At 32.0% G+C, this 27,584-nt stretch overlaps 4 protein-coding genes across 4 annotated transcripts; 3 read left to right on the top strand and 1 right to left on the bottom strand.

The window, feature by feature from the left end:
- Window positions 1–2,482: 2,482 nt before the first annotated feature.
- Window positions 2,483–4,894, top strand: LOC126681386 (receptor-like protein 9a). The gene is made up of 5 exons (XM_056105840.1): window positions 2,483–2,648; window positions 2,721–2,921; window positions 3,010–3,165; window positions 3,236–3,310; window positions 3,392–4,894. Exons 1-5 carry the CDS (start codon window positions 2,483–2,485, stop codon window positions 4,867–4,869), a joined length of 2,076 nt encoding a protein of 691 aa, XP_055961815.1. The 3' UTR covers window positions 4,870–4,894.
- A 7,187-nt stretch (window positions 4,895–12,081) lies between these two features.
- On the top strand, window positions 12,082–16,710 carry LOC130015519 (uncharacterized). Its single transcript, XM_056105839.1, has 5 exons — window positions 12,082–12,772; window positions 12,852–15,138; window positions 15,352–15,516; window positions 15,609–15,696; window positions 15,769–16,710. Exons 1-5 carry the CDS (start codon window positions 12,769–12,771, stop codon window positions 16,543–16,545), a joined length of 3,321 nt encoding a protein of 1,106 aa, XP_055961814.1. The 5' UTR covers window positions 12,082–12,768; the 3' UTR covers window positions 16,546–16,710.
- Window positions 16,711–18,688: 1,978 nt separating this feature from the next.
- On the bottom strand, window positions 18,689–21,795 carry LOC130015518 (uncharacterized). The gene is made up of 5 exons (XM_056105838.1): window positions 21,320–21,795; window positions 19,664–20,436; window positions 19,591–19,621; window positions 19,190–19,504; window positions 18,689–19,060 (listed from the first exon to the last, which is right to left on the bottom strand). Exons 1-5 carry the CDS (start codon window positions 21,554–21,556, stop codon window positions 18,689–18,691), a joined length of 1,728 nt encoding a protein of 575 aa, XP_055961813.1. The 5' UTR covers window positions 21,557–21,795.
- Window positions 21,796–22,957: 1,162 nt separating this feature from the next.
- On the top strand, window positions 22,958–23,872 carry LOC126683235 (uncharacterized). Its single transcript, XM_050379085.2, has 2 exons — window positions 22,958–23,585; window positions 23,696–23,872. The coding sequence occupies exon 1, from the start codon at window positions 23,000–23,002 to the stop codon at window positions 23,582–23,584; it is 585 nt and encodes a 194-aa protein (XP_050235042.1). The 5' UTR covers window positions 22,958–22,999; the 3' UTR covers window position 23,585; window positions 23,696–23,872.
- Window positions 23,873–27,584: the final 3,712 nt, after the last annotated feature.

Genomic DNA, 27,584 nt, shown 5'->3' with positions numbered 1-27,584 from the left:
TTATGATATTTGAGGATTACTGTCAACTATAAAAAAGAAAGGAAGTGGTTACAAGAATCAAAATCTCCTATAAAATCTCAAAGATAAATATATAGCAATTAATATTCAAGAATCTTTAATAATCCTTAATTATAGCAACTGATAATTTGAATTATATGCCATAAACGGCAAAAGGGAAACCAAAAAAATAAAATAATTAAAAAAATGAAAACAACAAGCATTTGAGAAACAAAAAAAATCCAGCAAAACAAGAAATTCAAATGTAATTCCCATATATAATGGCAAATACATGATTATTCAAATACATAATTCTTAAAAAATAAATAACAATTTTTTTAAACCAGCTGTAATTATTTTTTCAACAAAAAAACGATTTGATTTTTTTTTTAAAATAATAAAATTTTACTAATAGTTACCTAATGGTTAACTAATATGAAAATTAACAAATTTTTTATTTTATAAATACAAGAATGACAACATTGAAAGTTCTGATATGACGGAGTATGGAAGGAAGATCTTTATGTAGACATTGGTTTTACTTTTCAGTTAACTAATAGTATACCACGAATCGTTCAAAAATATCAATTTGTTCTTAATAACTTAACATTAGGTTGAAAAATAAAGTTAATATGAAATTAACATGCAGTTAACTAATAGTATGCTATTACTCATTAAATAGGCACTGTTAGTTAACTATTAGTCACATATTAGTTAACTGTAATTAAAAAAAGTAATTATCAATATATATTTATGTTTTATATAAAAAATCGTACAAAGTTAGTTAACTATTAATTAACTATTAAAAAATATATAGTTAATTTTAATTATTTGTACATCATTGCCAATATCCCAATTACAATAAAAAAGACAGCAGCTGCCAGCCACCGCGCCTTCGTTCATCGTTCGCTTTCATTCATCATTCGCCTATCTTCGTCCCACTCCAACGACTGTCAGTTTACAGATAGTTAACCATTGGTTAACTACATCTTATAAAAAATGAGGGAGACTTGTATCTCTGTCGGAACTGCTTATTCAGAGAAGAACGACGATGGAGAAGAGATTATATGGCGCCGTTGATTCAGAACGTACGGTGGCTGTTGATGAACGGCATAGAGGAAGTCAGGAAGAGACGTGACAACCTATTGCTTAAAGGACGACGCCGGTGGTCTGGAGAAGATGATGACGAGCTGCTTCTGAAGAGGATGCGACGACGAGCTGGAAAAAAGAACAGTGCTAGAATAAAGAAAAACTTCTGCTAAGAAAAAAAATCATAGTAAAAACTATGCAAAAATGAAATAGAAATCAGATAAATTTGATAAAAATAAATAAAACCAAGAAAATAATGAGAGGAAAAAGAAAGATACGTCTGATTTAGGGTTTAGTATTTAGTGGGTTTTCAAGTTTTAAATGATAGTTTAAATGGAAAGGTTTGAATGATAGTTTAAATGTTGATTAATGGCAAGAATTTTGGTGAAATCTTTCGAATTGATGGCAAGAATTTTATTGATATCTTTCAAATTGAATAGGCTGAGATATGGAAGTTTACCATTTTGAGTAGTTGTATTTTGCTAATTTAAAAAGTATCTTTATACAAAGCAAAATTATTAAATTCAAATTAAAAAATTAATAATAGATTAATTCAAAATAGACTTTTGCTCTAGTAAAACTCAAAATAAAATGGCCTAAGCTAATAATTAGGGTAATTTTCTCTTTTATTATTGCAGACAGATCGAGATGGTTCAACAACAAAAATGAAAGTAAATGAGAGACATTTTAATTTTTGCAATCGTAATATTTTCATTTTATATTCTTTAACTATTTTCAAAATTCTAATTTAATGGGCCTGAGATTTAAAGAAAAGTCCACAAAAGAGAGAAAAGCCCATGATAACTTTAGAAGGAGGTTAGAAGCGTCATTTAAAACATACCATATGGAACAATACAAACAGTAACATGATTAACAACTCTACGTTTGAGATATTTTTATACACAGAAGAGAAGAAAGGAAAATGCTCTTTAGTCCATTATTTTGTATCATTTTCAATAATTTTTTGATGTGGCAGTATTTTATTTGTCTAATTCTCCTTTAAAAATATATAGTCCCTTCGTTCCAATAAAATTATCCACTTTGAGAAAGTTTTTTGTCTCAAAACTCTTGTCCACTCTCAAAAAATAACTAACTTTTACATTTAATTTTACTATATTACCCTTATTTAAAATGTACTAATGAGTAAATTGAAAGCAAATTACAAGTGAACCCTATATTAAATGGGAGGGTATGATAAGAAAAATAAAAAAAATTCAAAACCCATATATAATAATTGTTTTTCTTAAACTGTGATATAAAGGCAAAATGGACAATTCTGTTAGGACGGAGAGAATATCTCAAAGGCTAACTTTTTAATCTATTTATTTTTTTATTACCACATCAGATTGATTAAAAAATAGGTTAAAAAAAATTATATAGTATTACTCCGGAAGATATGAGAACGGGAGCAAAAATAACCTCTCGAGAAGATAAACTAATTAAGGTTTGCATCAAACTCAAACTGTCAACAAAAAATTATTTGTGTATCATTACTTGGGTGGTTGGGTGGTACTCAAATTTCCAACTAGCAAAGAAAGTTCAGTCACATCCCCAACTTAGCTGTGAATAAGAAAAATTCAAAGTCAAAGTCTTTCACTAGTTTATTTATTTAAACTTTTGACAATTTTATATCAATTGCTGTGATTGGGATAGAGTTACATGCAATGCCACTTCCAACCATGTCACTGCAATTTCACTCAATTACACAACTGGCTATCCGTTAAATTTTACAGGAATAGTTTGTACTCTGAATCTATCTCTGTTTCATCCTTTTCAAGAACTCGTCGCCCTTGATTTATCTCATAATCGCTTTTATGCCTGGTCGCGTAATGGAGGTACATGCATATCTTTAGTTTATATGTTATCTAATATGGATTTAACCTGGCAATTATACCTTTAATTTAGCATGTTTTGAATATGCAGGTTTTGAAAGATTGTCAAGTTTGAAGAAGCTGCAGGTCCTTGATCTTTCTTCTAATCTGTTTAATGGCAGTATCTTATCATCTGTCAGCAAGCTTATATCAATTAAAACTTTGATTCTTGGACGCAACAGTTTAACTGATTCTTTGATTAGTAATGGTACGTATATGTGCTTCTTGTACTGGCAATTTTTCTGAAATTTTGATATCTAATCCAGCCTTTTGTTCAGAATTAGGCAGCTTGGAGAATTTAGAAGTGTTGGATTTGAGTTATAATCAATTCAATCAAACTTCATCACTTGAAGGTAATTGCTATAATCATATTAACTAGCTGCTTATAAAAATATATAATGAGTTTATGTTGATGGAATTAATTTTTACTGCAGGATTGTGCGGATTGAGAAGCCTCCGTGAGTTGGGACTGAGCTATAACAACTTTTTTGGCCATCTTCCTCCCTGCCTCGGAAATCTTACGAACCTCCAAGTTCTTGATCTGTCATTCAATCAGTTCAGTGGGAGCATCCAACATGTTGTCTCTAGCCTGACATCCCTCAAGTACTTGTTTCTTTCCGGTAACCAGTTTGAAGGCTTATTTTCTTTTAGTTCTTTGGCCAACCACACATTACTTGAAATTTTCGAGCTTTCGTCAGGAAGTACAATGTTAGAATTGGAAACAGAAACTCCTCTTTGGTCTCCAACATTTCAACTCAAAGTAATCGACTTGCCTAGTGCCAACCTTAATGTTCAAACTAGAACGTTTCCTAGCTTTCTTCGCTACCAGCATGACTTACAGTTCATTGACCTCTCTCATAATAGGCTAGTAGGATCATTTCCTAGTTGGATCTTGCAGAATAACTCTAAGCTGAAAGTCTTGAATTTGATGAACAACTCATTCACTGGAAATTTTGAGCTGCCTGAGGTCAAACATGGTTTGAGCTATTTGGAAATTTCAAGCAACAACATCACAGGCCAGCTGCCTGAGGAAATTGGTATTGCCCTTGTAAACCTAATTCATATGAACTTGTCAAAGAATAATTTTGAAGGTAATATTCCTTCATCCGTTGGTGCGATGGAAGTACTGCTTGTTCTGGATTTGTCAAATAATAATCTCTCAGGAATAGTTCCAGCAAGTTTGTTTTCCAAACTTACCAGTCTAGACTCACTTGTTTTATCAAACAACTCTTTTCAGGGCGATATTTTTCCACAGATTGTGAACATGCCATCCTTAATTGTGTTAGATATGAGAAACAACAATTTCACAGGGAATTCAGATCCACACCTTTTATACTTACCCTCTCTAGTTATTCTTGACATATCCAAGAACAAGATAGCAGGTACAATTTATGTTCAACTATGTAACCTGGGCAGTCTTGAACTCTTAGACCTGTCACAAAATATGTTTTCCGGATCTCTGCCTTCTTGCTTTAATGCGTCAACGTTGCGATATCTTTTCCTGCAAAAGAACACTCTAAGTGGCCCGATACCACATATTCTATCTAGAATTTCCAATTTGGTAACACTCGACTTGAGGGATAACAACTTTTCAGGAACAATCCCGTCTTGGATCAGTCAGTTTTCTGGGCTGCGTGTGCTGCTATTCGGAGGGAATGCCTTACAAGGCCACATTCCGCCTCAGCTGTGTCAATTAAGAAGTTTGAATATCCTGGATCTTTCACACAACTCGCTTTATGGTTCAATACCTTCATGTCTCAACAATATATCATTTGGGATGATGGAGGAAGATGACTTTTCTTCTTCACCTGTAGAGGTGGCGTATGCTTCCCCTAAAAGCTATTATGCTTACTTCAATGCCAGTCTCGACATGCAACCTCCTGGCATACCCAGTGGCGGATCCAGGATTTGATTTCAGCCCGTGCTAAATGACATGTATATAATAAATATATAAATATCATTTATATAAAATTTATCAATAAAAATAATAGTATATATTACAATAACCGTCAATTATTATCTCAATCAACACGAGTCATTTATATTTTCAGAATATGCATGTCTTGAAACTGTTGTAAAATTGATTTTATCAATTTTCACAAAAGTATCTCTCGCAATCTAAAAAGCACGGAAACTTCGATAAAGTTGCGTTTCCCGTTTCGGAAACGTTTCGGAAACCGGAAACTCTTGGACACCCGTACGAAACGTTTCGGTCCGTTTCCGTAAATAATAAAAATTAAAAATTTGTAAAAAAATTAAAATTATTTCCCACAAATAAAAAAATCTAACTAGTTACCCATTACATTCACATTGCCCACAATATATCAAATATATTTATTTGTGTTGAATTATATTATATTTTTTTATATATTCATAAAATCTTAAATATTTAGTATATTAAAATGAATTATTTTGTTAATTATCATAAATATTTAGATAATATTTTTATAAATATATCCCTATATTTTTGTTATTTACACGTTTCTCCCACGTTTCGTGTCCTTCATTTTGAAAAACTTTCGTTTCCACGTGTCCGTTTCGTATCGTTTTCCGTTTCCGTGCTACCTAACTCGCAATATATCATTACATAACTATTGCCATTTTAATATGCTAAATGATCTTAACTAGCAAGTACATTTAAAAATAGGTTTCACTTTTATCTTTAATATTGTCTTCAAATTCATAAACTGAAATGCGTTGTCCAATTAAATTCTCAAAATCAATTTCAAAACACCCTCTTTTTTTATGAATAAGTCAATTTAAATGACCTAAATATACAATTTATTATAATTAGTACACAATTACATCAATCAAAATAATTTATATAAATAAAATATAAAAAGGCAACATAACTTATGCAAAATTGAATGTGAGTTGATTTTAAAAAAGAAAAGTAGAAGATAATTAAAATTAATAATTTTGATTGAAGATATTTTAGATATTTAGATTTAAAATGTTGAATATTATATTGAAAAAAATGAGAAATTAGGCTTGAGAATTAAAGCTAGAAGATTTAGGAGAATTGAGTTAGAAAATCATTTGATAATAAAGATAAATTGAATGGAAAAACAAAATTAGTGGTTTAATTTGAGAATTTAATTCTCATGAAAATTGCTCTTTTAATAGTTGTTTATTTTTTGTCTAACTTACTAGTTGTTCACCGGACCTAATAGTGAAAATGAAAATAGATTGGGACAAAATACACTTCTCTGATCAAAATAAGGGACCGCTTTGTTCCATTTAAACCAAAAGAAAGCACCATGAACTTAATAGGTATCTGGCCCAACTTAAACGTAATAAACATCTGGCCCAATAAAAGAAAAAGACCACTCAACCTAATGAAACATCTTGTGGAAATTAGGCCCAGCACGTTAACAGGCCTAAATATTCTCATCAGCACCGCGCGGCCCAGCATCCATCTTTTTTACGACCTTATTGTTTTTGTATTGCAGATTAGTACTTTTCGTTTCTTATTTTACCGTTAATCTCATTTCAATTATCTCACAGCTATTAATCTTTCGCTATAATCTAGGTGTTTTGTCTGTCATTGCATGTTTAAATTTCCTTCCTTTTCTCTTTTAACCGCTCCATTTCCTTACTGATTTTGTGTTTTCTTAACTGCTTATCCACGATTACTTAGTGTTCTTTGCGTTCAGTTTTTTTAATTTCATACTCTTTACAAAATGGTTACTACTCGCTCAGTTTCGAAAAAAAATCCTAAATCTCCCGCTAAAATCCCTAAACGAAAGAATCCAGCGATGAAACGGAAGATTGATTTTGTGGAGACTGCAACTACTGAAATGAGAGTTTCAGATGATCATGATGACGATGACGACGATTTCCAGGAAGTTCCGATGCAAGTTAAGAAAAAAATGAAATCAAACTTTTCTGTTGGTGAAAGTTCTAAAGCTATTAGAAATATTAAGGTATTTTAATTATTTTGTTTGTTACATTTTTTTATTAATTGCATTTTATTTGTTATTTATTAGTTAATAATGTGAATATTGTGTGATTTGGAATTTTTAATCAGTTTATGAATGCTTATGTGGTTAATTTACTCGTTTATTTAGTATTGTTAATTTATATTATAATTATCTTACTAGTTTCTAATGGTTATCTGTTTTTAGTTTTGTTTTCTTATTTTGTTATAATATACATATATTTGTATATAGGTTTGTTTTTGTGTTACTATGTGTTAGTTAAGAGCTTGTTTTTCATTCATTTTTTTTATTACAAATGTTTCTGTTCAAATTTAGTTTTAATCATAGTTTACCTAATGGTTGTTAATGGGAATCTAGCTTTTTACTTTATATTATTGTAATATCTATATGGTTTTCTATATGTTTTCTAATGATGTTTTTTCTTTTTGCTATATTATATATTTTACTATTCATATGTTTATCAGTTTTAATTTTACTTTTCAGGATTGGGACTATTTCATTAGGCCTCATGAGCATTTTCCGCACAAGATTATTCATAATGCTGGTGTTTCTGTCATTTCAAATATCAAAAATCTTTTACAACCTGAAACTTTAGAAAGGTTTTCAAAATCTGTTTTTGGATATTTTTTACGCATGAAAGAGTATAAACTTCAAGGGCAGTTGATTCACTGTTTACTGCTTAGAGAAGTTAAACAGCCTGTTAAATATGAGTTGTGGATTAAGGTGTCAGGAAAGTTTCTTAAGTTTTCAATCGACGAATTTGCTTTAATAACCGGTTTGAAAGTTAATGGCAGTGTTGATTTTAAGTCTCAGAATACTGTGTCTTCTGACTTTAGAAAAAACTGTTTTGGAAATGTAAGGAAAGTTTCAAAAAGGTTTTTGGAGGATAGCTTTGTTTCTAAGCGTTGGAATAACGAGGAAGAGGCTTTTCAGATGGCTGTTTTGTATTTTATTGAGAATTTTCTATATAACAACAAAGATGAGTCAAATGTTCGTGATAAGCATTTTGATCTTGTTTGTAGTGGGGAGTTTGAAAATTTTCCTTGGGGGAAGGATTTGTTTCATTTTACAGTGGAGTATTTGAAAAGTAAACTCAGTACTTGGAAAAATTGTGATTTTTTAAAGAGAAAAAGTTCAAAAACTGGTCATCCTAATTCCTCTCGATATGATGGATTCCCTTTGGCTTTCCAAACTTGGTTTTTTGAGTGTTGTCCTACAATTGAAAGCGCAGTTGCAACTAGTTCAGAAAATGAAATTCCTCGTATACTGCGTTGGGAGGTGTTAGAGGTCCAAGAACGCTCGTATTTCTTGCGAAACCTATTTGATCAAACTGCTGACCAGGTATTTTAATACATTAGTCTAGCTATTAATTAAATATCTATTTGTGCAATATAGTTCTGGTACACTGGTGGTTCACTTTTAGTAACCATTAAGTTAACTGACTCAGTTTTATCATTTATATTTAGTTGAAATTAAGCAATTTACATCCCACTGGCGAGGAGAGGTCAGCGCTGGATTTAGAAGGTTTGTTTGTCAAAGGAAAGCGTAAAGTTGAGAATGAGCCAGAAGCAAGTGAAGGAATTTCAATGAAAACTAAAATCCATAAATTGTTTTGGGATCAATCTAAGTTTTACCATGAGTTTCAGAATTTCAAGATATTTGTAGAGACTCAGTTCTCTGGTATTAATACTCAGTTTGGTGAACTGAAAGATTTGATAAAAAATGGTGTTGGTGGACAACCTATTCAGGTAATTACTTAGTTACTATGTTGTATACAGTTAGTAAACCATTCTTGTTCATTTAGTTTAATTGTGTATTTACTTGTTTTTTATTAAACTGTTTTTCAGGTTGAAGATGATGATAATGGTGTGAATGATTTTCATCGTAATGATGACAACAAAAAAGAGGAGGATAATAACAAAGACGAAGATAATAAGAAAGAAGAAAGTGACGATGATGAAGAGGACGATGGTGCTGGTAATTTTGCTTCTGATTCTGTTATGAGTGAGAGGTTCAATTATGAATATAAGTTGGAAGATGATGATGCTGTTGGTAGTGGTAGTGGTGAAAAAAATGACGATGAGGGTCACAATGTTACAAAAGATAATATCAAGGTAATTTTTATTTATATTTATATTTTTAAGTAAAAGGTCTAATATCTATATTTTTACTAATAAAGTTTATTTTTTTTAAGGCATTTTCACTGCAAGATGGTTCAACTTCCAATGTTGAAGAAGTCAACACTCAAAGCACTATAGGTGTAGCGACTTCTTCGACGTTTGATTCCATCGATCTTAGTGCCCTTGAGGAAGCTGTTGTTCTTAAAATGGAATCTGAAAAAAAAGCTGCTGTTCCTCCTGCTGAGGTTTTTACACTATTACCAATTTACTTGTAGTTTACCAGCTGTTTGCTAATGCTTTACTAGTTTTTGAATTTATTATTTTATGTTCTAGTTTACCAATAATTTACTTGTCGTTTTCTAATGGTTAACTAATTTTGTATTTTTAATCAGACTTGTGGGAAAGATGCAAAGAAAGATGTTGCTGACGACAATAATAAAAATGAAGATTCTGAAGATGACGATAAAGATAGTGACGGTAATGACGATGATAATGAGAATGATGACGGTACGACTAAAGAAGATGGTAAGAAACCGGATGAAGACGAGGATAATGAGAAGAAAGATGGTTCAAGTCATGGAAATGTCGCTGATGATAGTGGACATGAGCAGCAGGATGATGTTGATAGGGGCGAGAAGAAATATGATGAGGGTCATATAGTTTCTAAAGTGGTTGACACAGCTGTGAAATATAGTGGAAGGGTACTTTTACTTTTTAAGTTTTTAAGTAAATTGTCTGCTGCGTTTTCTATATTGTTATTAATTTTTTTTTTCAGGGTTTCTGTTTTGATAGCGGTCCAAGTTTTAAGTTCGATGAATTAAGTAGTCAAAGTACCGTAGGGGAAAAAACCTGCTCTACATTCAATTCTAGCGAACTTAATGCCCTTACAAAAGCTGCAGAGCTTGCTGAGAAAGAAGCTGCTGATAAAATGTTGGGCCATGGCGTTGATGAGGATGTCGGATATGATGAGTCCTTACTGACTGATATGGTCAATAAGATTGAAAAGGAAGCTACTGATGCTTTGTTGAAAAAGGAAGCTGCTGGTTCTGTTGAAAAACAAGAATCTGAGGTATATTTTTTATCTTACTTTTTATTAAATTTTTTTTTTTATTATTTGCATATTAGTACTTTATCAATACATTTTTTTATGCTTTTTATATAGATAAAGAAGACAGCTTTGAAAGAAATTGCTGTGTATCAAGGCAGTCCATCTGAGGTAGTACTTCTATAGAATTTTTTATGTTATTGTTTTACTTTTTATTTTCTAAGTGTTTACTAGTGGTTTACTATTTATTTAACAGTTATTTTTCTAATTGTTTTTTAATAGTTTACTTTTCATTTTTTTTCTCTAATTTGTTTGCTAATGGTTTACTAATCATTACCATATTTATTTTGTAAATATAAATATAAATAAAAATTACCTCTATAGTACTTCTATAGAATTTTTCATGTTCTTTTTATTTTCTAAGTGTTTACTAGTTGTTTACTATGTAGTTAACAGTTATTTTTCTAAGTGTTTTCGAACAGTTTTACTTTTCATATTTTCTCTAATTGTTTGCTAATGGTTTACTAATTATTATCATATCTATTTTAATAATAGTAACTATCATTTATTCATTGCATTTTTTCTTTTTCTTCTCAATTACAGCAAATTGAAAAGATTGCCTCTAAATTCAAAGTTGTTGATGTGGTGCCTCTAGCATTTGTTAAGGCTAAGCCGGATGTGGTTCTTAAGAAGGGATTGTTTCCTCTTGATGATGATATTTGTAGAGATATAGGTTATGCGGGACAAATGGATTTGGCTTCTTGTGACAAAAAAATATGTGACAAACTATATTTTGTCATAATAAATAGGTTAGTTGTGACAAAAAAAATTATTTTGTCACAATGAGAGTTCAATGAAATGATATTGCGACAAATACATATTGTGTCAACTATTTTTGTCACTATAAAAAATAATTATGTTTGTTGTGACTAACTATTTTGACAAAAACATGTTTTGTCGCCGTAATTTAAAATATTTTTATTATGACAAAATTATTCTTATCATAATATTTAAAAAAGTTGTGACAAATTTTATTTTGCAGCAATTAGATATATTTTGTCACTATAAAATTTAATTACGTTTGTTGTGACAAAGTATTTTGCCAATAAAAGATATTGTAATAAATTATTATTGTGTCAAATTTTGTCGTCACTTATAAAAAAGTAAATATGTCTTTGTGACAATGTATTTTGCCAAAACAAATGTTTTGTTTTCGTATTTTAAATCTACAGTTATAACGACTGCATATGGACCTGATGTCAACCGTATGTCAACCTTATAAAACACAAACATAAACTCTTTCCACTACTGTTTATTGTGTCAAATTTATTTGTCAATAAAAAAAGTAAATTTGTTTTTCTGACAAAATATTTTGCCAAAACAAATGTTTGGTTCCGATATTTTAAAAAGACAGTTATAATATTTATTGTGTCATATTTATTTGTCACTATATAAAAAAGTAAATATATTGTTGTGACCAAGTAATTTGCCAAAACAAATGTTTTGTGCCTGTATTTTAAACTATAGTTATAATAACCGTAAATAAACCGTTTATTGACCATATGTCAACCTTATGAAACACAAAATACACACAAAATAGAGAAAGAAAAACTAATTGCAGAAAATAAATGGTAAAATAGAAAATATATACAGTTATAATGAAAAAATAAATTTTAGCATAATATTTAAAGACTTTAGTAACGAATTTATTTTTCAGCAATTAATTAAACTTATATAATGTTGTGATAATTAAATATTGTGTCAAATATTTTTGTCACTATAGCAATTAATTGTGTTTGTTGTGACAATGGGTTTTGACAAAAACTGTTTTGTCACTGTATATTAAAAATACAGTAATTATGATAAAATAAATTTTATCATAATATGTAAAAATATTGTGAATAATTTTATTTTTCAGCAATTAAGCGAAATTAAATGATATTGTGATTAATAAATGTTTTGTCACCATGGAATTGAAAAAAAAAAATTATGATAACAGGTTTAAATAGGTTATGAAATTATATTTTATTTTGATAAAAAAAGGTATATGACAATTAAGATTCAAATATCCAAATTAGGTTAATCGAAGCACTCTTCATTAGGGAAAAACTTTTTTTGCTGAATATTGACACCACACTACCGCATCAATTCCATACGTTTGTACGCTTCTCACGCCGCCGCACTTTCATTGATTTGTGTTTGTTGATGCTTATTTGTCCAGGTATTTTTTAACTTATGAAAAGAGACTAAATTGATTAATGTAGGATGAATTTCACATTCAAATTGCTTATTTGTTCAATTGATAATTTAATTTTTTAACTGATTCGTACAAACTCGAGGTCGGGCTTAAAACTCGACGACTTATCACCTATTCTCGAGTTTATTAGCTCAGTAAAATCAAGAACTCGAGGTTTTGCTTCCATTTCGTCGAGTATTAAGACTTACATCAAGTTTGTGCTTTGACAGAGATAAAAAAGTCGAGTTAAGGATGTAACTCGTCGAATATTAAGCATGACATCGAGTTTAACATTGCAAACGACGTATAAACTCGAGTTAAGTTTAAAAATTCGTCGACTATATAGGCTGACCTCGAGTATGTTTTAACAGTAACACTAACCAAATGTTAGCCTTGTTTTAGAACTGCAGGTAGTTCAGGGAAAGAAATTGGATATATTTTTAAAATAGCTAACGGTATCTGATTTGTAATGGGTAAGTTTTAATTATATTTTCAATTGATAGATTTGTACCAAATATTGATGTTGCCTAATATATTATTTTGGTATTAAAGGGACGCCATCAGACAAAAGTTGGATGACGTCGTACCGATTTAGTTCATGTTATATTCAAGGGGTCAAAAATTTTCTGAATGTTGCAAAAGACTTTACTGATTCAAATGGCAGAGTTCGATGTCCATGCAAGAACTGCATCAATATTTATTTGAAGCCATTGCAAGAAGTAAAAATGGATCTATATCAATATGGAATTAGTGAAAACTACACAAACTGGGTGCACCATGGTGAGACTTCTCAACCTCGTGATAGTTTAGATGGCTCTATTAATTCGGACAATGAATTGGAGGATAGTGGAAATGATGTTTCAGAAATGTTAGATGATATGTGTAATGCAACTTTTATGGACACCGACATGGAAGACAGACTTCCCAATCAAGATAATAACATGCTAGAAGGAGAAGTAGCAAAATTTGCTAAATTGTGGAATGATTCTCATTGTGAACTATATCCTGGAAGTCAAAAATATTCAAAGCTCTCTTTTCTTCTTAAGATGATTAATATCAAAGCACTCACAAATTCTAGTAATAAGTCATTTTTTTCGAATTTGGAGTTGTTCAAGGATGCACTCCCGAGAGGAGAAACCCTTCCAAGCTCAAGTTATGAGGTTAAAAAATTGATGCGTGATTTAGGACTCGGTTACGTAACTATTGATGCTTGTGTAAATGATTGTGTGCTATTTTGGAAGGAAAATGAAAATCTTGACACGTGTCCAACTTGTAAGGCCCCTAGATGGAAATTAGGTTTCGGAAAACGCAAGAAGGTTGCTCAAAAAATTCTTAGACACTTCCCTTTAGTACCTAGACTTCAGAGGTTATTTATGTCTAAAGATATTGGTGAAAATATGAGGTGGCATAAGGAGAAACGTGTAGATGATGATACGATTAGACATCCAGCTGATGCTACGGAATGGAAAGATTTTGACCAGAAATATGCTTGGTTTGGCAAAGATGCTCGTAACGTGCGACTTGGGCTTGCTAGTGATGGATTTAACCCTTTTGGAAATATGAGCACGAGTTATAGCATGTGGCCGGTGATTGTGACGCCATATAACTTACCACCATGGAAATGCATGAAGGAGAATTTTTTGATGTTATCTTTGCTTATTCCTGGTAAAGAATCTCCCGGAAATAATATCGATGTATATTTAAGGCCATTAATTGATGAGTTAAAAGAGTTATGGGAGACCGGTGTGACAACATATGATGCATATAGCGGTAAGAATTTTCAATTACATGCTGCATTATTATGGACAATAAATGACTTTCCAGCATATGGAATGTTATCTGGATGGAGCACAAAAGGAAAATTGGCATGTCCTGTGTGTAATAAGTGGACGTGTTCGCTAACATTAAAAAATGGAGTGAAGCAATGTTACATGGGTCATCGGAGATATTTACATGCCCAACATTCTTGGAGAAAAAGCAGAAAATTTGATGGCAAACCAGAGCACGGGTCAAAGCCTGAAGAGTTGTCAGGAGATGAAGTTCTAAGGCAATTAGATTTGCTTCCAAAAAGCCTTGTTTTTGGGAAGACACCTAACCAAAAAAAGCGTGCACGTGGTCCTGAAGAGCTCAATTGGACAAAGAGAAGTATATTCTTTGAATTGCCTTACTGGAAAACATTAAAATTACGTCATAATTTAGATGTAATGCATATTGAGAAGAATATATGTGAAAATATATTGGGTACGTTGATGAATATTGATGGAAAATCTAAGGATAACATTAAGGCTCGAATGGATTTAGAAGCAATGGGTATAAGAAAAGAGTTACATTTACAGCAAAAGGGAAATAAATTTTTTATGCCACTTGCTTGTTATACATTACCGAAGCCTGAAAGGAGAAAGTTTTGCGAATGGTTGCAGTCAATCCGGTTGCCAGACGGATATGCTTCCAATCTTTCTCGATGTGTAAGTGTTCAGGACTGCAAAGTTATGGGGATGAAAAGCCATGATTATCATATATTCTTGCAACGGTTACTTCCAGCATCAATTTGTGGGTCTTTGCGTAGTGAGGTTTACACTGCATTATCAGAGTTGAGCTCTTTCTTTAAGGAGCTTTGTTCGAAGACTTTAAAAAGATCTACAGTTAAAAAGTTGCAGAGCGATATCATTTTGATAATATGTAAACTTGAGATGATATATCCTCCATCTTTTTTCGTGGTAATGATGCATTTGGCAATTCATCTGCCACGTGAAGTAGAATTAGGAGGCCCTGTTCACTATAGGTGGATGTACTTTATTGAGAGGTTAGTTGATAAGGAAATTTTATTTTTAGTTTTCTTGCTGCAGTTTTAACTAATTTTTATATATCTATATGGTTTATTCACATTTACAACAAATTTGTTGTGCAGGTTCTTACGTACTTTGAAAAATTATGTACTTAACTTAGCTCGACCGGAGGGTTCAATTGCTGAAGCGTATATCACTAAAGAATGTTTGAACTTTTGTTCACTGTATTTTCATGGTGTTGAGACAATATATAATCGCGTTGAGAGAAACAATTTTCCTGTGCAAATAGGAGTGGAAAATGGATTTTCCATATTTTCAAACAATGCAAGACCTTTAGGAGCTACAGAATATAAAACGTTATCCCATTCTGATTTTGAAAAATTGCAGTGGTATGTGCTTAACAATTGTGAGGATGTTGATGAATATCTTAAGTAAGTTATTTTATTTTGAAAAAACAAAGACTTTAGAGTTTCAAAATAGCTTTATTTTACACTTTTTATCTAATTTTATAAACGTTGTGCAGGATTCACATTGAGGAATTACAAAAGGAAAGTGTTATAGATGTGCAAAAAAGACACCAGGCAGGATTTGCCAGTTGGTTCAAGGAGTGTGTAAGTATGATGCTATAAAAGTACTAAATATTGAATTATGCCTCTAATTTCACCATTAAACTTATTTTTCAGGTTGGACGCTTACGTGCTACTGGTTTGGTTGCAGCAACAGATCATATATATGCGTTGGGATTAGGTCCTGATATACGAATTGCTAGGTACAGTGGGATAATTGTCAATGGAGTTAGGTTTCACACAGTTGAGCGTGATAATTTTCGTCGGACTCAAAATAATGGAGTTTCAGTTACGGGAGAGCATAAGTCGAAAGAAATCGAGTTTTATGGTGTGCTAACAGATATCATTGACCTCCAATATGTTAATGGGAATCATGTTTTCTTGTTTAAATGTGATTGGTGGGATGTTGGCGATAAAAATGGAATTAAAACAGATGGCAACTTAGTTTCTGTTAATGTGAGCCGTAAATGGTATACAGGTGATTCTTTCGTGTTGAGTTCTCAAGTACAACAGGTTTTTTATGTCAGCGATATGAAAAATGGAGGTCATTGGAAAATTGTGCAAAAATCATTTCACAGGAATATATTTGATGTGCCAGAAAAGGAAAAAGTGTGCAATGAAGATTCAATATTGAATGATGAGCCCTATCAGCAATACGAGGCAGATAATAGTCATGAAGTCGATCAAAATGGTGGTGAAAATTTGGAACTCTTGCATCCTATAGATGTATTACCGGATGAAGTTGATGTTGGTCAAATGTTTCAAGGTCAAAACTCAAACCCGATTTATTCTAGCGATGAGGAGGATGATACTACGATCAATTATGATGATGCCGACACTGATGTACTAGAAGACTCAAATGACAGTGACAATGAAGACGAAGACGATGATTAGTGACTGAAATTTACCGCTTATTGAACTCTTTTTGGATTCTTGTAGCTTGTTTGAAAGTATGAATTTTACTGAGAGATGCTTTTTTATATTGCCTTGAATGTAGATTGTAGAATTTTGGTGTTTTATGGCAGTAGTTATGCAGCCCAACATGAAATTTGTGGAAAACTGGATAGCAGAAACTCGATGTGTTGATGAAAACTCGTCGAGATATTAGACACACATCGAGTTTGAACGTATGGAATTATATATGAGATATCAGCCAAACATTCAATTGATTCCTTTGGTTTAGTTTGATTTTAAGGTTTGGTGTAATACCAATTATTTTTTCTCAATTTTGTACTTCTACTATAGAACAGAACAGAAAAATAGAATTGAACTCCTGCCTTTTAATATAACTATTGACAATTCACAATTTTGCGGAAATTTGCTAAAACACTACACATATTGTAACTACCTGTTTTTACAAATACTCTAAAATAGACTTCAAATAAGAAATAAATGGACATTTATGTCCTCCAAGCAAAATAAAAGTGTGACAAAAAGGAGACTTTCTTTACAAACAAAAATCAATAACATTCTTCATCTTGAACCTCCATAAATTAGCTTCCTCTTCACTCCCTAGGCAGATGTTCTCTTGAGTTTTAGAGGACCCTCATCTTCACTAACACAAGAAGAGCTTTCCTTCCAACGAGCATACAAATATAATGACGAAGCGTAACGAGCACGGTGTTCTTTGACATCATAATCATGCCCCATAACTTTCCCATCAACAAAGAACTCAGCAGCGGAAAACATATGAACTCCACAATCACTACGAAAAGTGAGAAAAAAATAAAAAAACATAAGAAACAAGGTTGACATTAGGTTCCTATTCTGTCACCATAACTCTTTAATATAACCCAACCAACTAAAGTTAAAAACAAATTATAGACTTACACATCATTTTGGATAGGCATGTTTTCCACAATCTCTATTCTGAACGGATCAGTTATTCTCTTTCCCTCATAAGCACCGGCAGTAGTATCGATGTCATCTCGAGAATCATAAAAATTGGTAGCTTGAAGGAATAGTGGAAGTAACACACTATAGGAAGTAACATATTCAGTTGCTGATCTGTCATATTGCGCCGACCTCAACGAATTGTAGATATAGATGCATCGTTCCTTGAAATTCAGGCGAGCCAAAATCCAATGCCAATCGTTAACACAATTGATCGGAAAAAGAACATCGTCAACATCAGCCCAATTCGTATTGCAACGCATAGCACCACCTTTAATGTAGATAGCCACTGTATGTTTCAAAGAAACAAGTGACACATCTTGCTTTTTCTTGTATGCTGTGTAGAGAGTTTGAATACGCCGATCAAAATAATTATCAGTTGACGTACATCTACTGTTTGCAGCACATCCAAATTTTATTTTCTTTCTCAGATAATAAAAGAGAACATCTACATGCTGCCAAATAAACAAAATTCAAGGTTAAGTAGCCATACAGTCACAACAATGTTATTAACTAAGTGAGCATTAAAACAGGATTTACTTACAGAACACTCAAGAGGCTTTCCAACGTGGTAGAGATGGTAAAACCAGGATTTCGTTTCAATATCAACCACGCCAAGAGAAAGACGAGGATGGAATTTATCAATCTTTGGATCGTATATCCAGCTTTGTCTTCTAAACAAACAAAGAAAAAAAAATTAAATAAGTGAGCATTAAAACAGAACTGAAAAAAGTTAGTCGAGATACGAACTTGGCCCCTTTAGGACGTCCTTCTTCCAGCCAATTCTGAATGATGTCTTGTTTGGTGGCATCACTGAATAAAATGTGATTAGCATCAAATGGACAAATACGGACTTTACAACCAGTTTGCGTCGGTATGAAGCGGCTTGAAGAAGGACCAGACTACCAAAAACATAAGAGAGGATACAGTAAGTAAACTATAAAATTAAACTATAAATATAATTTAAAGCAAACAATACCTCCTTTGATTTGAATTCAGCAATCGATTCACTTGCATTTTTTTTAGTCTGATTGATGGTGTCATCTGGTGGAGATTTTAAATTCAACTCGCTTTGTCGCGAAACCTAGTAAATTGACAATAAACAAATTAATATAGTTAATCAAAACAGCTTAATATCAAATTATTAAATATACCTCAAAATTCGGAGAGATAACATCAACGTGTTCGGAAGAAACAATAACACAAGGTTCACCACGGTCATCCTTGCCTTCAAGTACAGCCTTCTCGCAAACCAAATCTTCCAATTCGACTTTTTCAGCACCTTCTTCTTCATCACAGACTCCCTACCATCCCTTTCTTTGCTGGAAGTAGCTTTAGTATCAGCAGAAACAGGAACAACAGACTCCCTACCATCCCTTTCTTCTCGTTCCGTTACTATAGAAGTACCATTTTTACTTAGTTTCACTGAAATGTCCTCTGCAGGAAGAACAACCTTTTTTCCTTTGTCAACCCTTGTCTGCAAGCCATCAGAAACATCATGTTTCTCAATTTCAACCTGATATAGATATGGAGTTCACATTAGGTTCCCATCAGGTTACAATAACATAATATGAAATAACATAAATTATATTTAACTAAACTCTAAGTGATAAAAGTACAAAATACATAAATCAAAACAAATTACCGTTTTAGAATCACCAATCAGAGTTAGCCTATCATTCAATGAATTGACAACTGTCAAAAGTTCGGAACATTTGGAAGTGAATAAACGTTTCAAATCCATTATATCATCCTTAATCGTCTTTTGACCAGCCATCAAAATTTCCAGCCTCTCTTCCATAACATTTAAATTCGAAGTGTTCGACGTTGATTCACCGTCCTTCAATATATTAAATGCCGGACAATAACCCTCCTCGTTTCCCTTAATTTTTTTGAATAAGTCACCTAGACGAAGGGCATTCATCTCTGCCGGGGTTGGAACAATTGATCGGAAAATCATCTACACATAACAAATGAACACCATATATGAAAACAGAGTCAATGATAAATTACATTTGAAAAATTGAAAATTTAACACATACGAACCTCATCGGATGCAATCTCAACAAATAAATCCCTGTCAACATCAATGTATTTTGCAGGAACGAATGCTTACCACCTCAGAATCCGCGGGATAGCATCTTTGTTCACTAGCTGAGCAAAGGTATTTTCCACCGCCGGGCAACACTCGTAGAACCAACATACCAGTGCATATGGTAAACCTTGAAGTCGATACTGGTAAATGTTGTCTTCAATAATAAGAGATCCCGGACTAAGAACAGCTCTTTTTGACAAAGAATCAAACGTGTACTTGAAAACGTCAATACCCCATGGATAGTCGTTCAAATCAGCCGAATCAACTACGTCAAAGTCCTTCAAAGGGATACGAGCAGTCCTCGGTGAAGCAAGCAAGAAGTTATGCAAAAAATGCATAAATGCTATCTTAAACCCATCCTCCTCCGACTCCCAACGCCTAGCTTTGAAAAAATCCTGAAGGGTCTGTTTAGAAACAGATTGCAGCCCGCTGAAGTACTTATCCAAAATGCCGTTTTCAACTTTTGTATAGGCATACTTACTGCTGTCACCTTGACAGTTTAAACCCGAGATCAAAGCAAATTCGTCGATTCCGAATTTCAGCCTATGACCGCCAACCTCAAACCACAATTCAGACTTCTTTAGCCGCTCCACCTCCCTCAACAATAAACAATGTATGATCTGATTTTGCACTTTGATCTTGGGAATATCAAGAAAGTAGCCAAAGCAAGATTGTCTAAACTTTTCCAATTCACCTGGAGTCAGAGTCGATTTGATATCAGAAATGACATCGTATGACATGCGCGTATCAATCTTCGAGTGAACACGATCTTCTCGGCTTACTTTAAACTGCCATAGCTGTATGGAAATTAGAGTGAAAACAGTTAGATATCAAAAATTTCACAAAGAACATGTTGACATGAGCCAGACGAAAATAGGAATTCGGAAAATAACAAAAGCCAGAAATTAAACCCATAGTATGCACACAGATTTACAGCACTCTTTTTCAGATATTTATAGTGCTTGTCAAAGTAAAACTGCTGGTCCAATTCAGCAGTGCAAAAAGTAACATTTTGTAGGTTAAGGTAATAAACCTCCAAGGCAAGTAAAACAACACTAAGCTGGCTCAGGTTCACTTCAAGCTTTCAAATTTTAGAGCTCCAACATAAAAGTCTCCCAGTATCTACATAAATGTACACTAAAACTACCAAGCTATGTAACACGGACTCGGAAACTTGTAAACAAGACACTTAGATATGGACACGTAGACGTCAAGTCATTGTTATTTCAAGATTTTCCATAATAAAAATTGCAATTTTGTGTCTGAAACGCCAAGTTTCCAATACATGAATGTTGATTGAGTAAATTGTCCATCCTACTTAGCTGCCAATTAGTAAGGGTAATTTAGAGTTCATAACAATTTCTAACATTCCTCTCAATACAATGCCCAAAAATAACCAAATCAAAACCTGAAATTTCATTGTCAAACCCAGTAGAATGGAGGAATTAACCTTCAAAAACTGAAATTTCAGTACCCTAAAAAAATAGAGTTCATAACTGTACCTTCAAAACTATCTACCAACCAACCTAACCACAATTTTATATAAACATAATTCCAAACAAGCATACTTAAACATAATTTCAAACAATCATATAAACAGAGTCAAATTATTATTTTAAGACATAAAACAATTCTAATGCAGTAGGTTCTTAATTGACTTATAAACTAATGAAATCATACCTTAGGAGGAGATTTCTTGGATTCAGTTCTGGAAATGCCTTTGTGTTTCTTCGATTTCGGAGGTGAATCATTTGCATGTCTCTTCTTACTCAACTGCACAGGAGATGGAGGAACTGAAGCTTCTCCGGTTGACACTACCTTTTTGTTTTTTGAAGCTTTTTTTGCAACGGATTTCTTACCCATATCAGCGATTCTGATATTACCGTCGTTCTCAGTGGCAGCCCGTGTAGTCACCATGGATTTAGGTCATAAAGAAGAACACGGCAAATTAGGAAGGAAGAAAAGAGTTTTGATTATTTAGGAATGAAATCAAATTTTGCAATATCAAATGGGTATTTCCCGCTATATGAAAAAAGGAGAGGTAAATTATATGATACATTAGACACACACTAAAGAGACATATACCTTAGATGAGGATAAAATTGGAATAAAAAATTTAAAGGGTGTTGAAAATAAATTAATGTTTTCAATAGAGGCATTTTTTCAAGGGTAAAAAAATGAAATCAATAATTTAAAATTTTGAGATTTCAATTAATTTGTTATAGTTTTAATAATTTAAATGATTAAAATTATTATTTTAATTAGGGTATGTGCATATAAAGAACTGGACAAGTAAATACTCGATGTCTGGCTAAATACTCGACGAGTTTTAAGCCTAACATCGAGTTTGTTTCTGTTCAGTGCTGCATAAACTCGATGATGGGTTAATATTCGACGAGTTTAAACCTAACATCGAGTTTATGCTAGTCCAGTTATGCCAAACTCGATTTCAGGCTTTGTTTTCGTCGAGTATTTAGACCCACCTCGATTTATTTTGAAAATTACTGCAATTGAAAATTAAACCTCCCACTTTTCTTTAGAAACCTAGAATCAAAACAAGTGAAAAAAAAATTTCTCTAAATCTTCCCCATTCCACAACCCGAAACCTAGCCTCTAAATTCATCAAATTGCTATCATAATCTTATCAAATCATTAACCAAAATGATGGCATCAACAAAGGGACGAGCTAAAAGAGTTGCTTCAAAAGGGAAATCATCAAGTTCAACTATGCCTCCGAAATTTGTTACAAGAGAAGATTTGTCCTCAAATTATGATTGCCCATTTCCAATTTTCTCCGACGAAGAAGGTATTCGTTACGAAACTATTTCACGAAAGCCTATTGTTATACCTAGATATTTTGATTATGCTTTGTTGACTAGGATGGGTTTGAAATCAAAAATTGATGAAATAGTTGGTAGAATGGGTTTAAATTTTATTGCACATGGTAAGTATCAAGTTTATAAAGAGTTAACTAGAGAATTTTATACCACCTTGAATTATGCCTCTAAGAATGAAAAAGCAATTTCTTTTAGAATAAAAGGGGTTGATTATAGCATAGGGTATGATTTTATGAATCAGAAATTGAAGTTGCCTAAAGGTGGCATTAGAGGTTGTCCTTCAAATTTTGATGTTAATAGAGTATGGAAGCAATTGACCGGTGAAGACTCGGTCGATTTACAACAAGCTCCTAATGGACTCATAATTGAACCATCATATCTTATATTTCATAAATTCCTTTGTCATTCTATATGTGGTAAAAAGGAGTCGAATAGAGTAACGAAGGATGATTTACTAGTACTTGACTACTTAGTGCGACGTTCGGCAAAAAGTGTTGATTTCATACACTTAATTTTTAAAAGCATGATGACCATGGCAACATCATCTAAAGTTGCACTTGGAAATGGTCATTTAGTAACTTGTATAGCATTGCTTCATAGTGCTATTGATGAGGATGATTTGCATAAGATGGAATGTTTGGGGGATGCGTATCTTAATGAAACTATGCTCCGTAAAGCCGACATTCTTGATATGGATGGAGAATTGATGAATGTAAAGGACCGAAATTGTTATTTAATTAAAACTGGCCAGCCGAGAAGAGGAAAGGGAAGAAAAGCAGAAATAGAAGATGACTGTGACGAAGATGAGGATAATGTAAGTAGAGAACTGGAAACCGAGAATGGTCAAGGTGAGGTGGTGAGGGATGATGTCGGTATAGATCAACCAAGAGAGGAGGAAGTGAGGCGACCAAGAAAGCCGAAGCGAAGGGGAGCTTTTGAAGAGGAAGTACTTTCTTTGTTAAATGAAACAAAGTCCAGGTTGACTAATATTGAAACATCTATCGAAGAGATTAAAAGAGAACAACGAAGGTCACATCGCCGATGGAAGGCTTGTTTCGGCACCTTGGGAGCACATGATCCTTCACCTCCACATACACCGGAGAGTTAAGGTTAGTAACAACCAAAATATTTTAATTATTTCATATCTGTATGCTGTCATTCATTTGGTTTCAGGGCATTACTTTTCTTCCTGAAATATCCTCTGTTTTCCAAATTGCAGATAAGATGGGTGGCTGATTGCATAGTTGGTTCTAAATATCTAATTCTGGATACGCTGTTTTGGAGACTTGGAGGTGCAGTTTTGAAGACGTGGAGCAGATGTATATGCATAGCTGTTGATTATGGATTTAGTATTTTGAATTTGGAGGTTTATGTATTTGAACATAAGTAGGTTTAATTGTGATAAACTCATGTGTTATTAGTAGGTCTGAAATATTATTACCAAGTATGAATATTTCTGAATGCTATTATCAAATTTGAATATTAACACTTGTTAATTCTAGATCATTGTACACTAATATTTTTTTTGACAAAACTTTAAATTTAAGTTTGTTAAATTGTTATAAATTAGGATAGTTAGATGACTTTTATTGATTAACTTTTCTTATAAAGCCAAAGAATAAAAATTGATAAATTTAAATATTTATGAATTACAAATATGTAATTAATTTGTTACATTGGTCTTTTAGCTTTTATTTTTCTTTTCCACCAATTTTTAATATTTAAATATCTAAATCCGTAGAAAAAAGGATTATGATCTAGAAAATTTGAATAAATGTTAATATTTTACAAATTTAAATATTTAAATTTTAAAAATATGTAATTAATATTTTGATTACATCAGTCTTTAAGCTTTTATTTTTTGGTTGAGTCGATTTTTTAATATTTAAACATTTAAAATTATTAATATATTATGATATGATCTATATATTTTTGATTATTTGTTTCATAAAATTTTAAATTACGTACATTATTAAATGTATAAACTTTATAGAATGCAACGACATAATAACATGTCTGTGTGTGCTACTCATAACTTGTGATTATTAAAGTGTGTACTGCCTGAACCAATCTGTTTTCAAAATTGCAAAAGTGCTTGGTTGCAAGATATGTACATGAATTTGAGATTTATGTACTTAAAAACGAGTTAGTTTATTTGTGATGAAATCATGTCTTATTTTACGAGTAGGTTGAAGTTGTAGGTTCATTTTTACATCTCACGTAAGTTGAGGCACATGCAACGTTAAATTGAGGCACATGTAACGTATATTTTAAGTTCTCTTAATTTTTATCGAAATTCATAAAATTAACTTCATGTAAATTTTGCCACATTGCTTTGTTAATGTAAAAATGGAGTTGAAACAAATCATTCTTTCGTGTTCAGTTCTCAAGTATACATGAGGTTTTTTATGTCAACGATATGAAAAATGGATGTCCTTGGAAAACTAAATAAAATATTAATTGTTTTATTTTTTTAGCGGTCATTAAAAAAATAAATTAAATATTGTTTTATTTTTTTAGCGGTCATTAAAAAAAATTGAATGTTGCTAATTAATGTTGTTTTTTCTAACCCTAACACTAATCCTAACCCAAAACCCTAAACCCTAACCCTAAGCCCTAAACCCTAAACCCTAACCCTAAGCCCTAAACCCTAAACCCTAAACCCTAAGCCCTAAGCCCTAAACCCTAAACCCTAAACCCTAAAATACAATTTTAATAATGGTTATGCGAGTAAAATCATATTCAACGGAATAAATTTAGCTATTAAAAATTCAAATTATACTAATTAAAAACATTAAAAACAATTATAAGAATAGGCAAAAATGGAAAAATTTCTTATTGTTGCAATTTATTTGCAAAAGGCATATATTACCTCCAAAAAAATTAAGACAAAATATTGTTTTGAAATATTTATGTTAGAGCGATAAAAATGGAGTGGTCAACTATTACGTTGAATAACACATAAATTTTTGATATCTAATCATAAATAAGCATAAAATCAACCATTTATCAACATTAGACTCTTTGTTTTGCTTTTAATATGGGAAACAAAGACTTTTTATTTTGCATTTTGCTTCTATATCTAAAGGAAAGTGGTGATATTTGGATTAAGTTGAAAAAAATAGATTTTAACTCGAGTATATTGTTTAAACTCGTCGAATATTTTCCATGTCATCGAGTTATGACGAGTTCAGTAGAGCATATATTCGATGAAACATATAAAACTCGTCGACTTTCTCTACTACCTCGAGTAAAAAACAATATTTCTCCAACAAGATTTTCAGAATATATCTCAAACTGATTAGATTTGACACGATTTTGGCAAATCAAATCAGGAAAATTTAAAAACGAATTTATTAGGAGGGAAAAAATATTAAAATAGGAGGGAAACGAAAAAAAAAGAGAGGGAAACGAAAATAATTTGTTCCTTATTTAATTTTTTAATTAAAGAAGTTCCCTCTAAAAGGAAACTTCTTTGGCATTAACCATAATTGCAGGAATCACGTTGTTGAATGACAAAATAAAGTGGTTTCTTTGTTCTTATCAAAATATCGATCATAAAAAAAATTACAAATAATTCTCACCATACTTGTTCTTCAATTCAATTTGTTTCAACGATTTTCTGAACAATGTCACTTAATACTAGAAAAAGAGTTATATCGTTTAACGAATTACAAAGATCAGCTAGACTGAAAGCTCATTTGAGGAAGGGGAATGACAAACCATCGATGAAAAATATATCACAACAATCTCAGACTACCGAAACTGAGTCGGAACCTATTCCTCCTTTGGTGAACACAACATCTCCGTCTCCTCCAATTCAAAACCCAAATAGTATTGAACATCACAACCACCGTGATGATTCAACTGCAATACCAGTGGCTGCTGAAGTTAACAGGGATGGTGAAACTGAAACCATGTCCGGTGAACCAACAAACGTTGATGAAGGTTAGGTTGAATTTATTTTGTGTTTCATTTATTTTGCTTAGAGAATTGATATAATTAACAAATGAAATTGTGTTTCAATGCTTTTTCTGGAATGGAAATATTGTTTTCAAGTTATTTTTTACCTTATATTTTTTGCAATTCGTTTTTTTTTTCTCTATTTTGTGTTTCATAAAGTTGACATACGGTTGACATAAGGTTCATATTAGGTTACAAAAACCTATAAAAAACTGCATCTAAATAAAAATTAAAAATAGTATAAGAGATACATATCAATTTGAATTGAGAAGAAAACTAACATGAGATAAACTGTAGTATTTCTTAGGTCTTCTTCCCAAAAAGAAATGTGTTTTAATTTAAAAATAGTTTAAGAATAGTATAAGACATACAAATCAATTTGTTTCTCTTTTTTGTGATTATTTTGTGTTTCATGCGGTTGACATAAGATTCATATTTGGGCACAAAAACGTCTTAAAAACTGCATTTAAATTTAAAAATAGTATAAGACATACATATGAAATTTTAAAATAGTATGATAATTACATATAAAGTTTAATAGAGCAGCAAACTAGTATGAGGTAAAGTTTTGTATTTCTTACGTATTTCTCTATTCTGTGTTTGTTTTTTGTTTTCTGAGGTTGACTTATGGTTCACATATAGTTTATATTCAGTCACTATAACGTTTACAAACTGCATATAAATTATTATTTTAAAAAGGTACATATCAATTTGGAAACAAAAAGCAAACTAACATGAGGTAAACTGTTGTACTTCTTAGGTCCTCTTCCAAAAAAGAATGGTAGAGGTAAAGCTAGAGGATTTGAAGTTAAAAAAATGACTAAAGATGGTTCAAAAATTGGTGGAATTGTGATTGCAAAAACAAATAGATTACCAATTGGTCCTTCAGAAAAGATATTCAAAATGGAAATTGGTATTGTCACTCGATTAATGGCACCGCTAGGTAAACTTTATTGGTCTCAAATAAGCGCTGAACAAAAGGAAGCCTTACTTACAACTATTCAGGTAAAATTAATAATTATTTTATAGCATACTTGTTATTTCGAATAATTGTATTCTTATAATATGTGACTATTCATATGTTTTTTTATTGATAGGGTGAATTTGAGATTGATTTAAGTGATCCACATGCAAGAGAAGTAGTA

Source organism: Mercurialis annua, linkage group LG5 (assembly GCF_937616625.2).
Source record: "Mercurialis annua linkage group LG5, ddMerAnnu1.2, whole genome shotgun sequence".
Lineage (NCBI taxonomy): Eukaryota > Viridiplantae > Streptophyta > Magnoliopsida > Malpighiales > Euphorbiaceae > Mercurialis > Mercurialis annua.
Note: the sequence above shows the minus strand (reverse complement) of the source record. Positions and strands in the feature narration are given on the sequence as shown.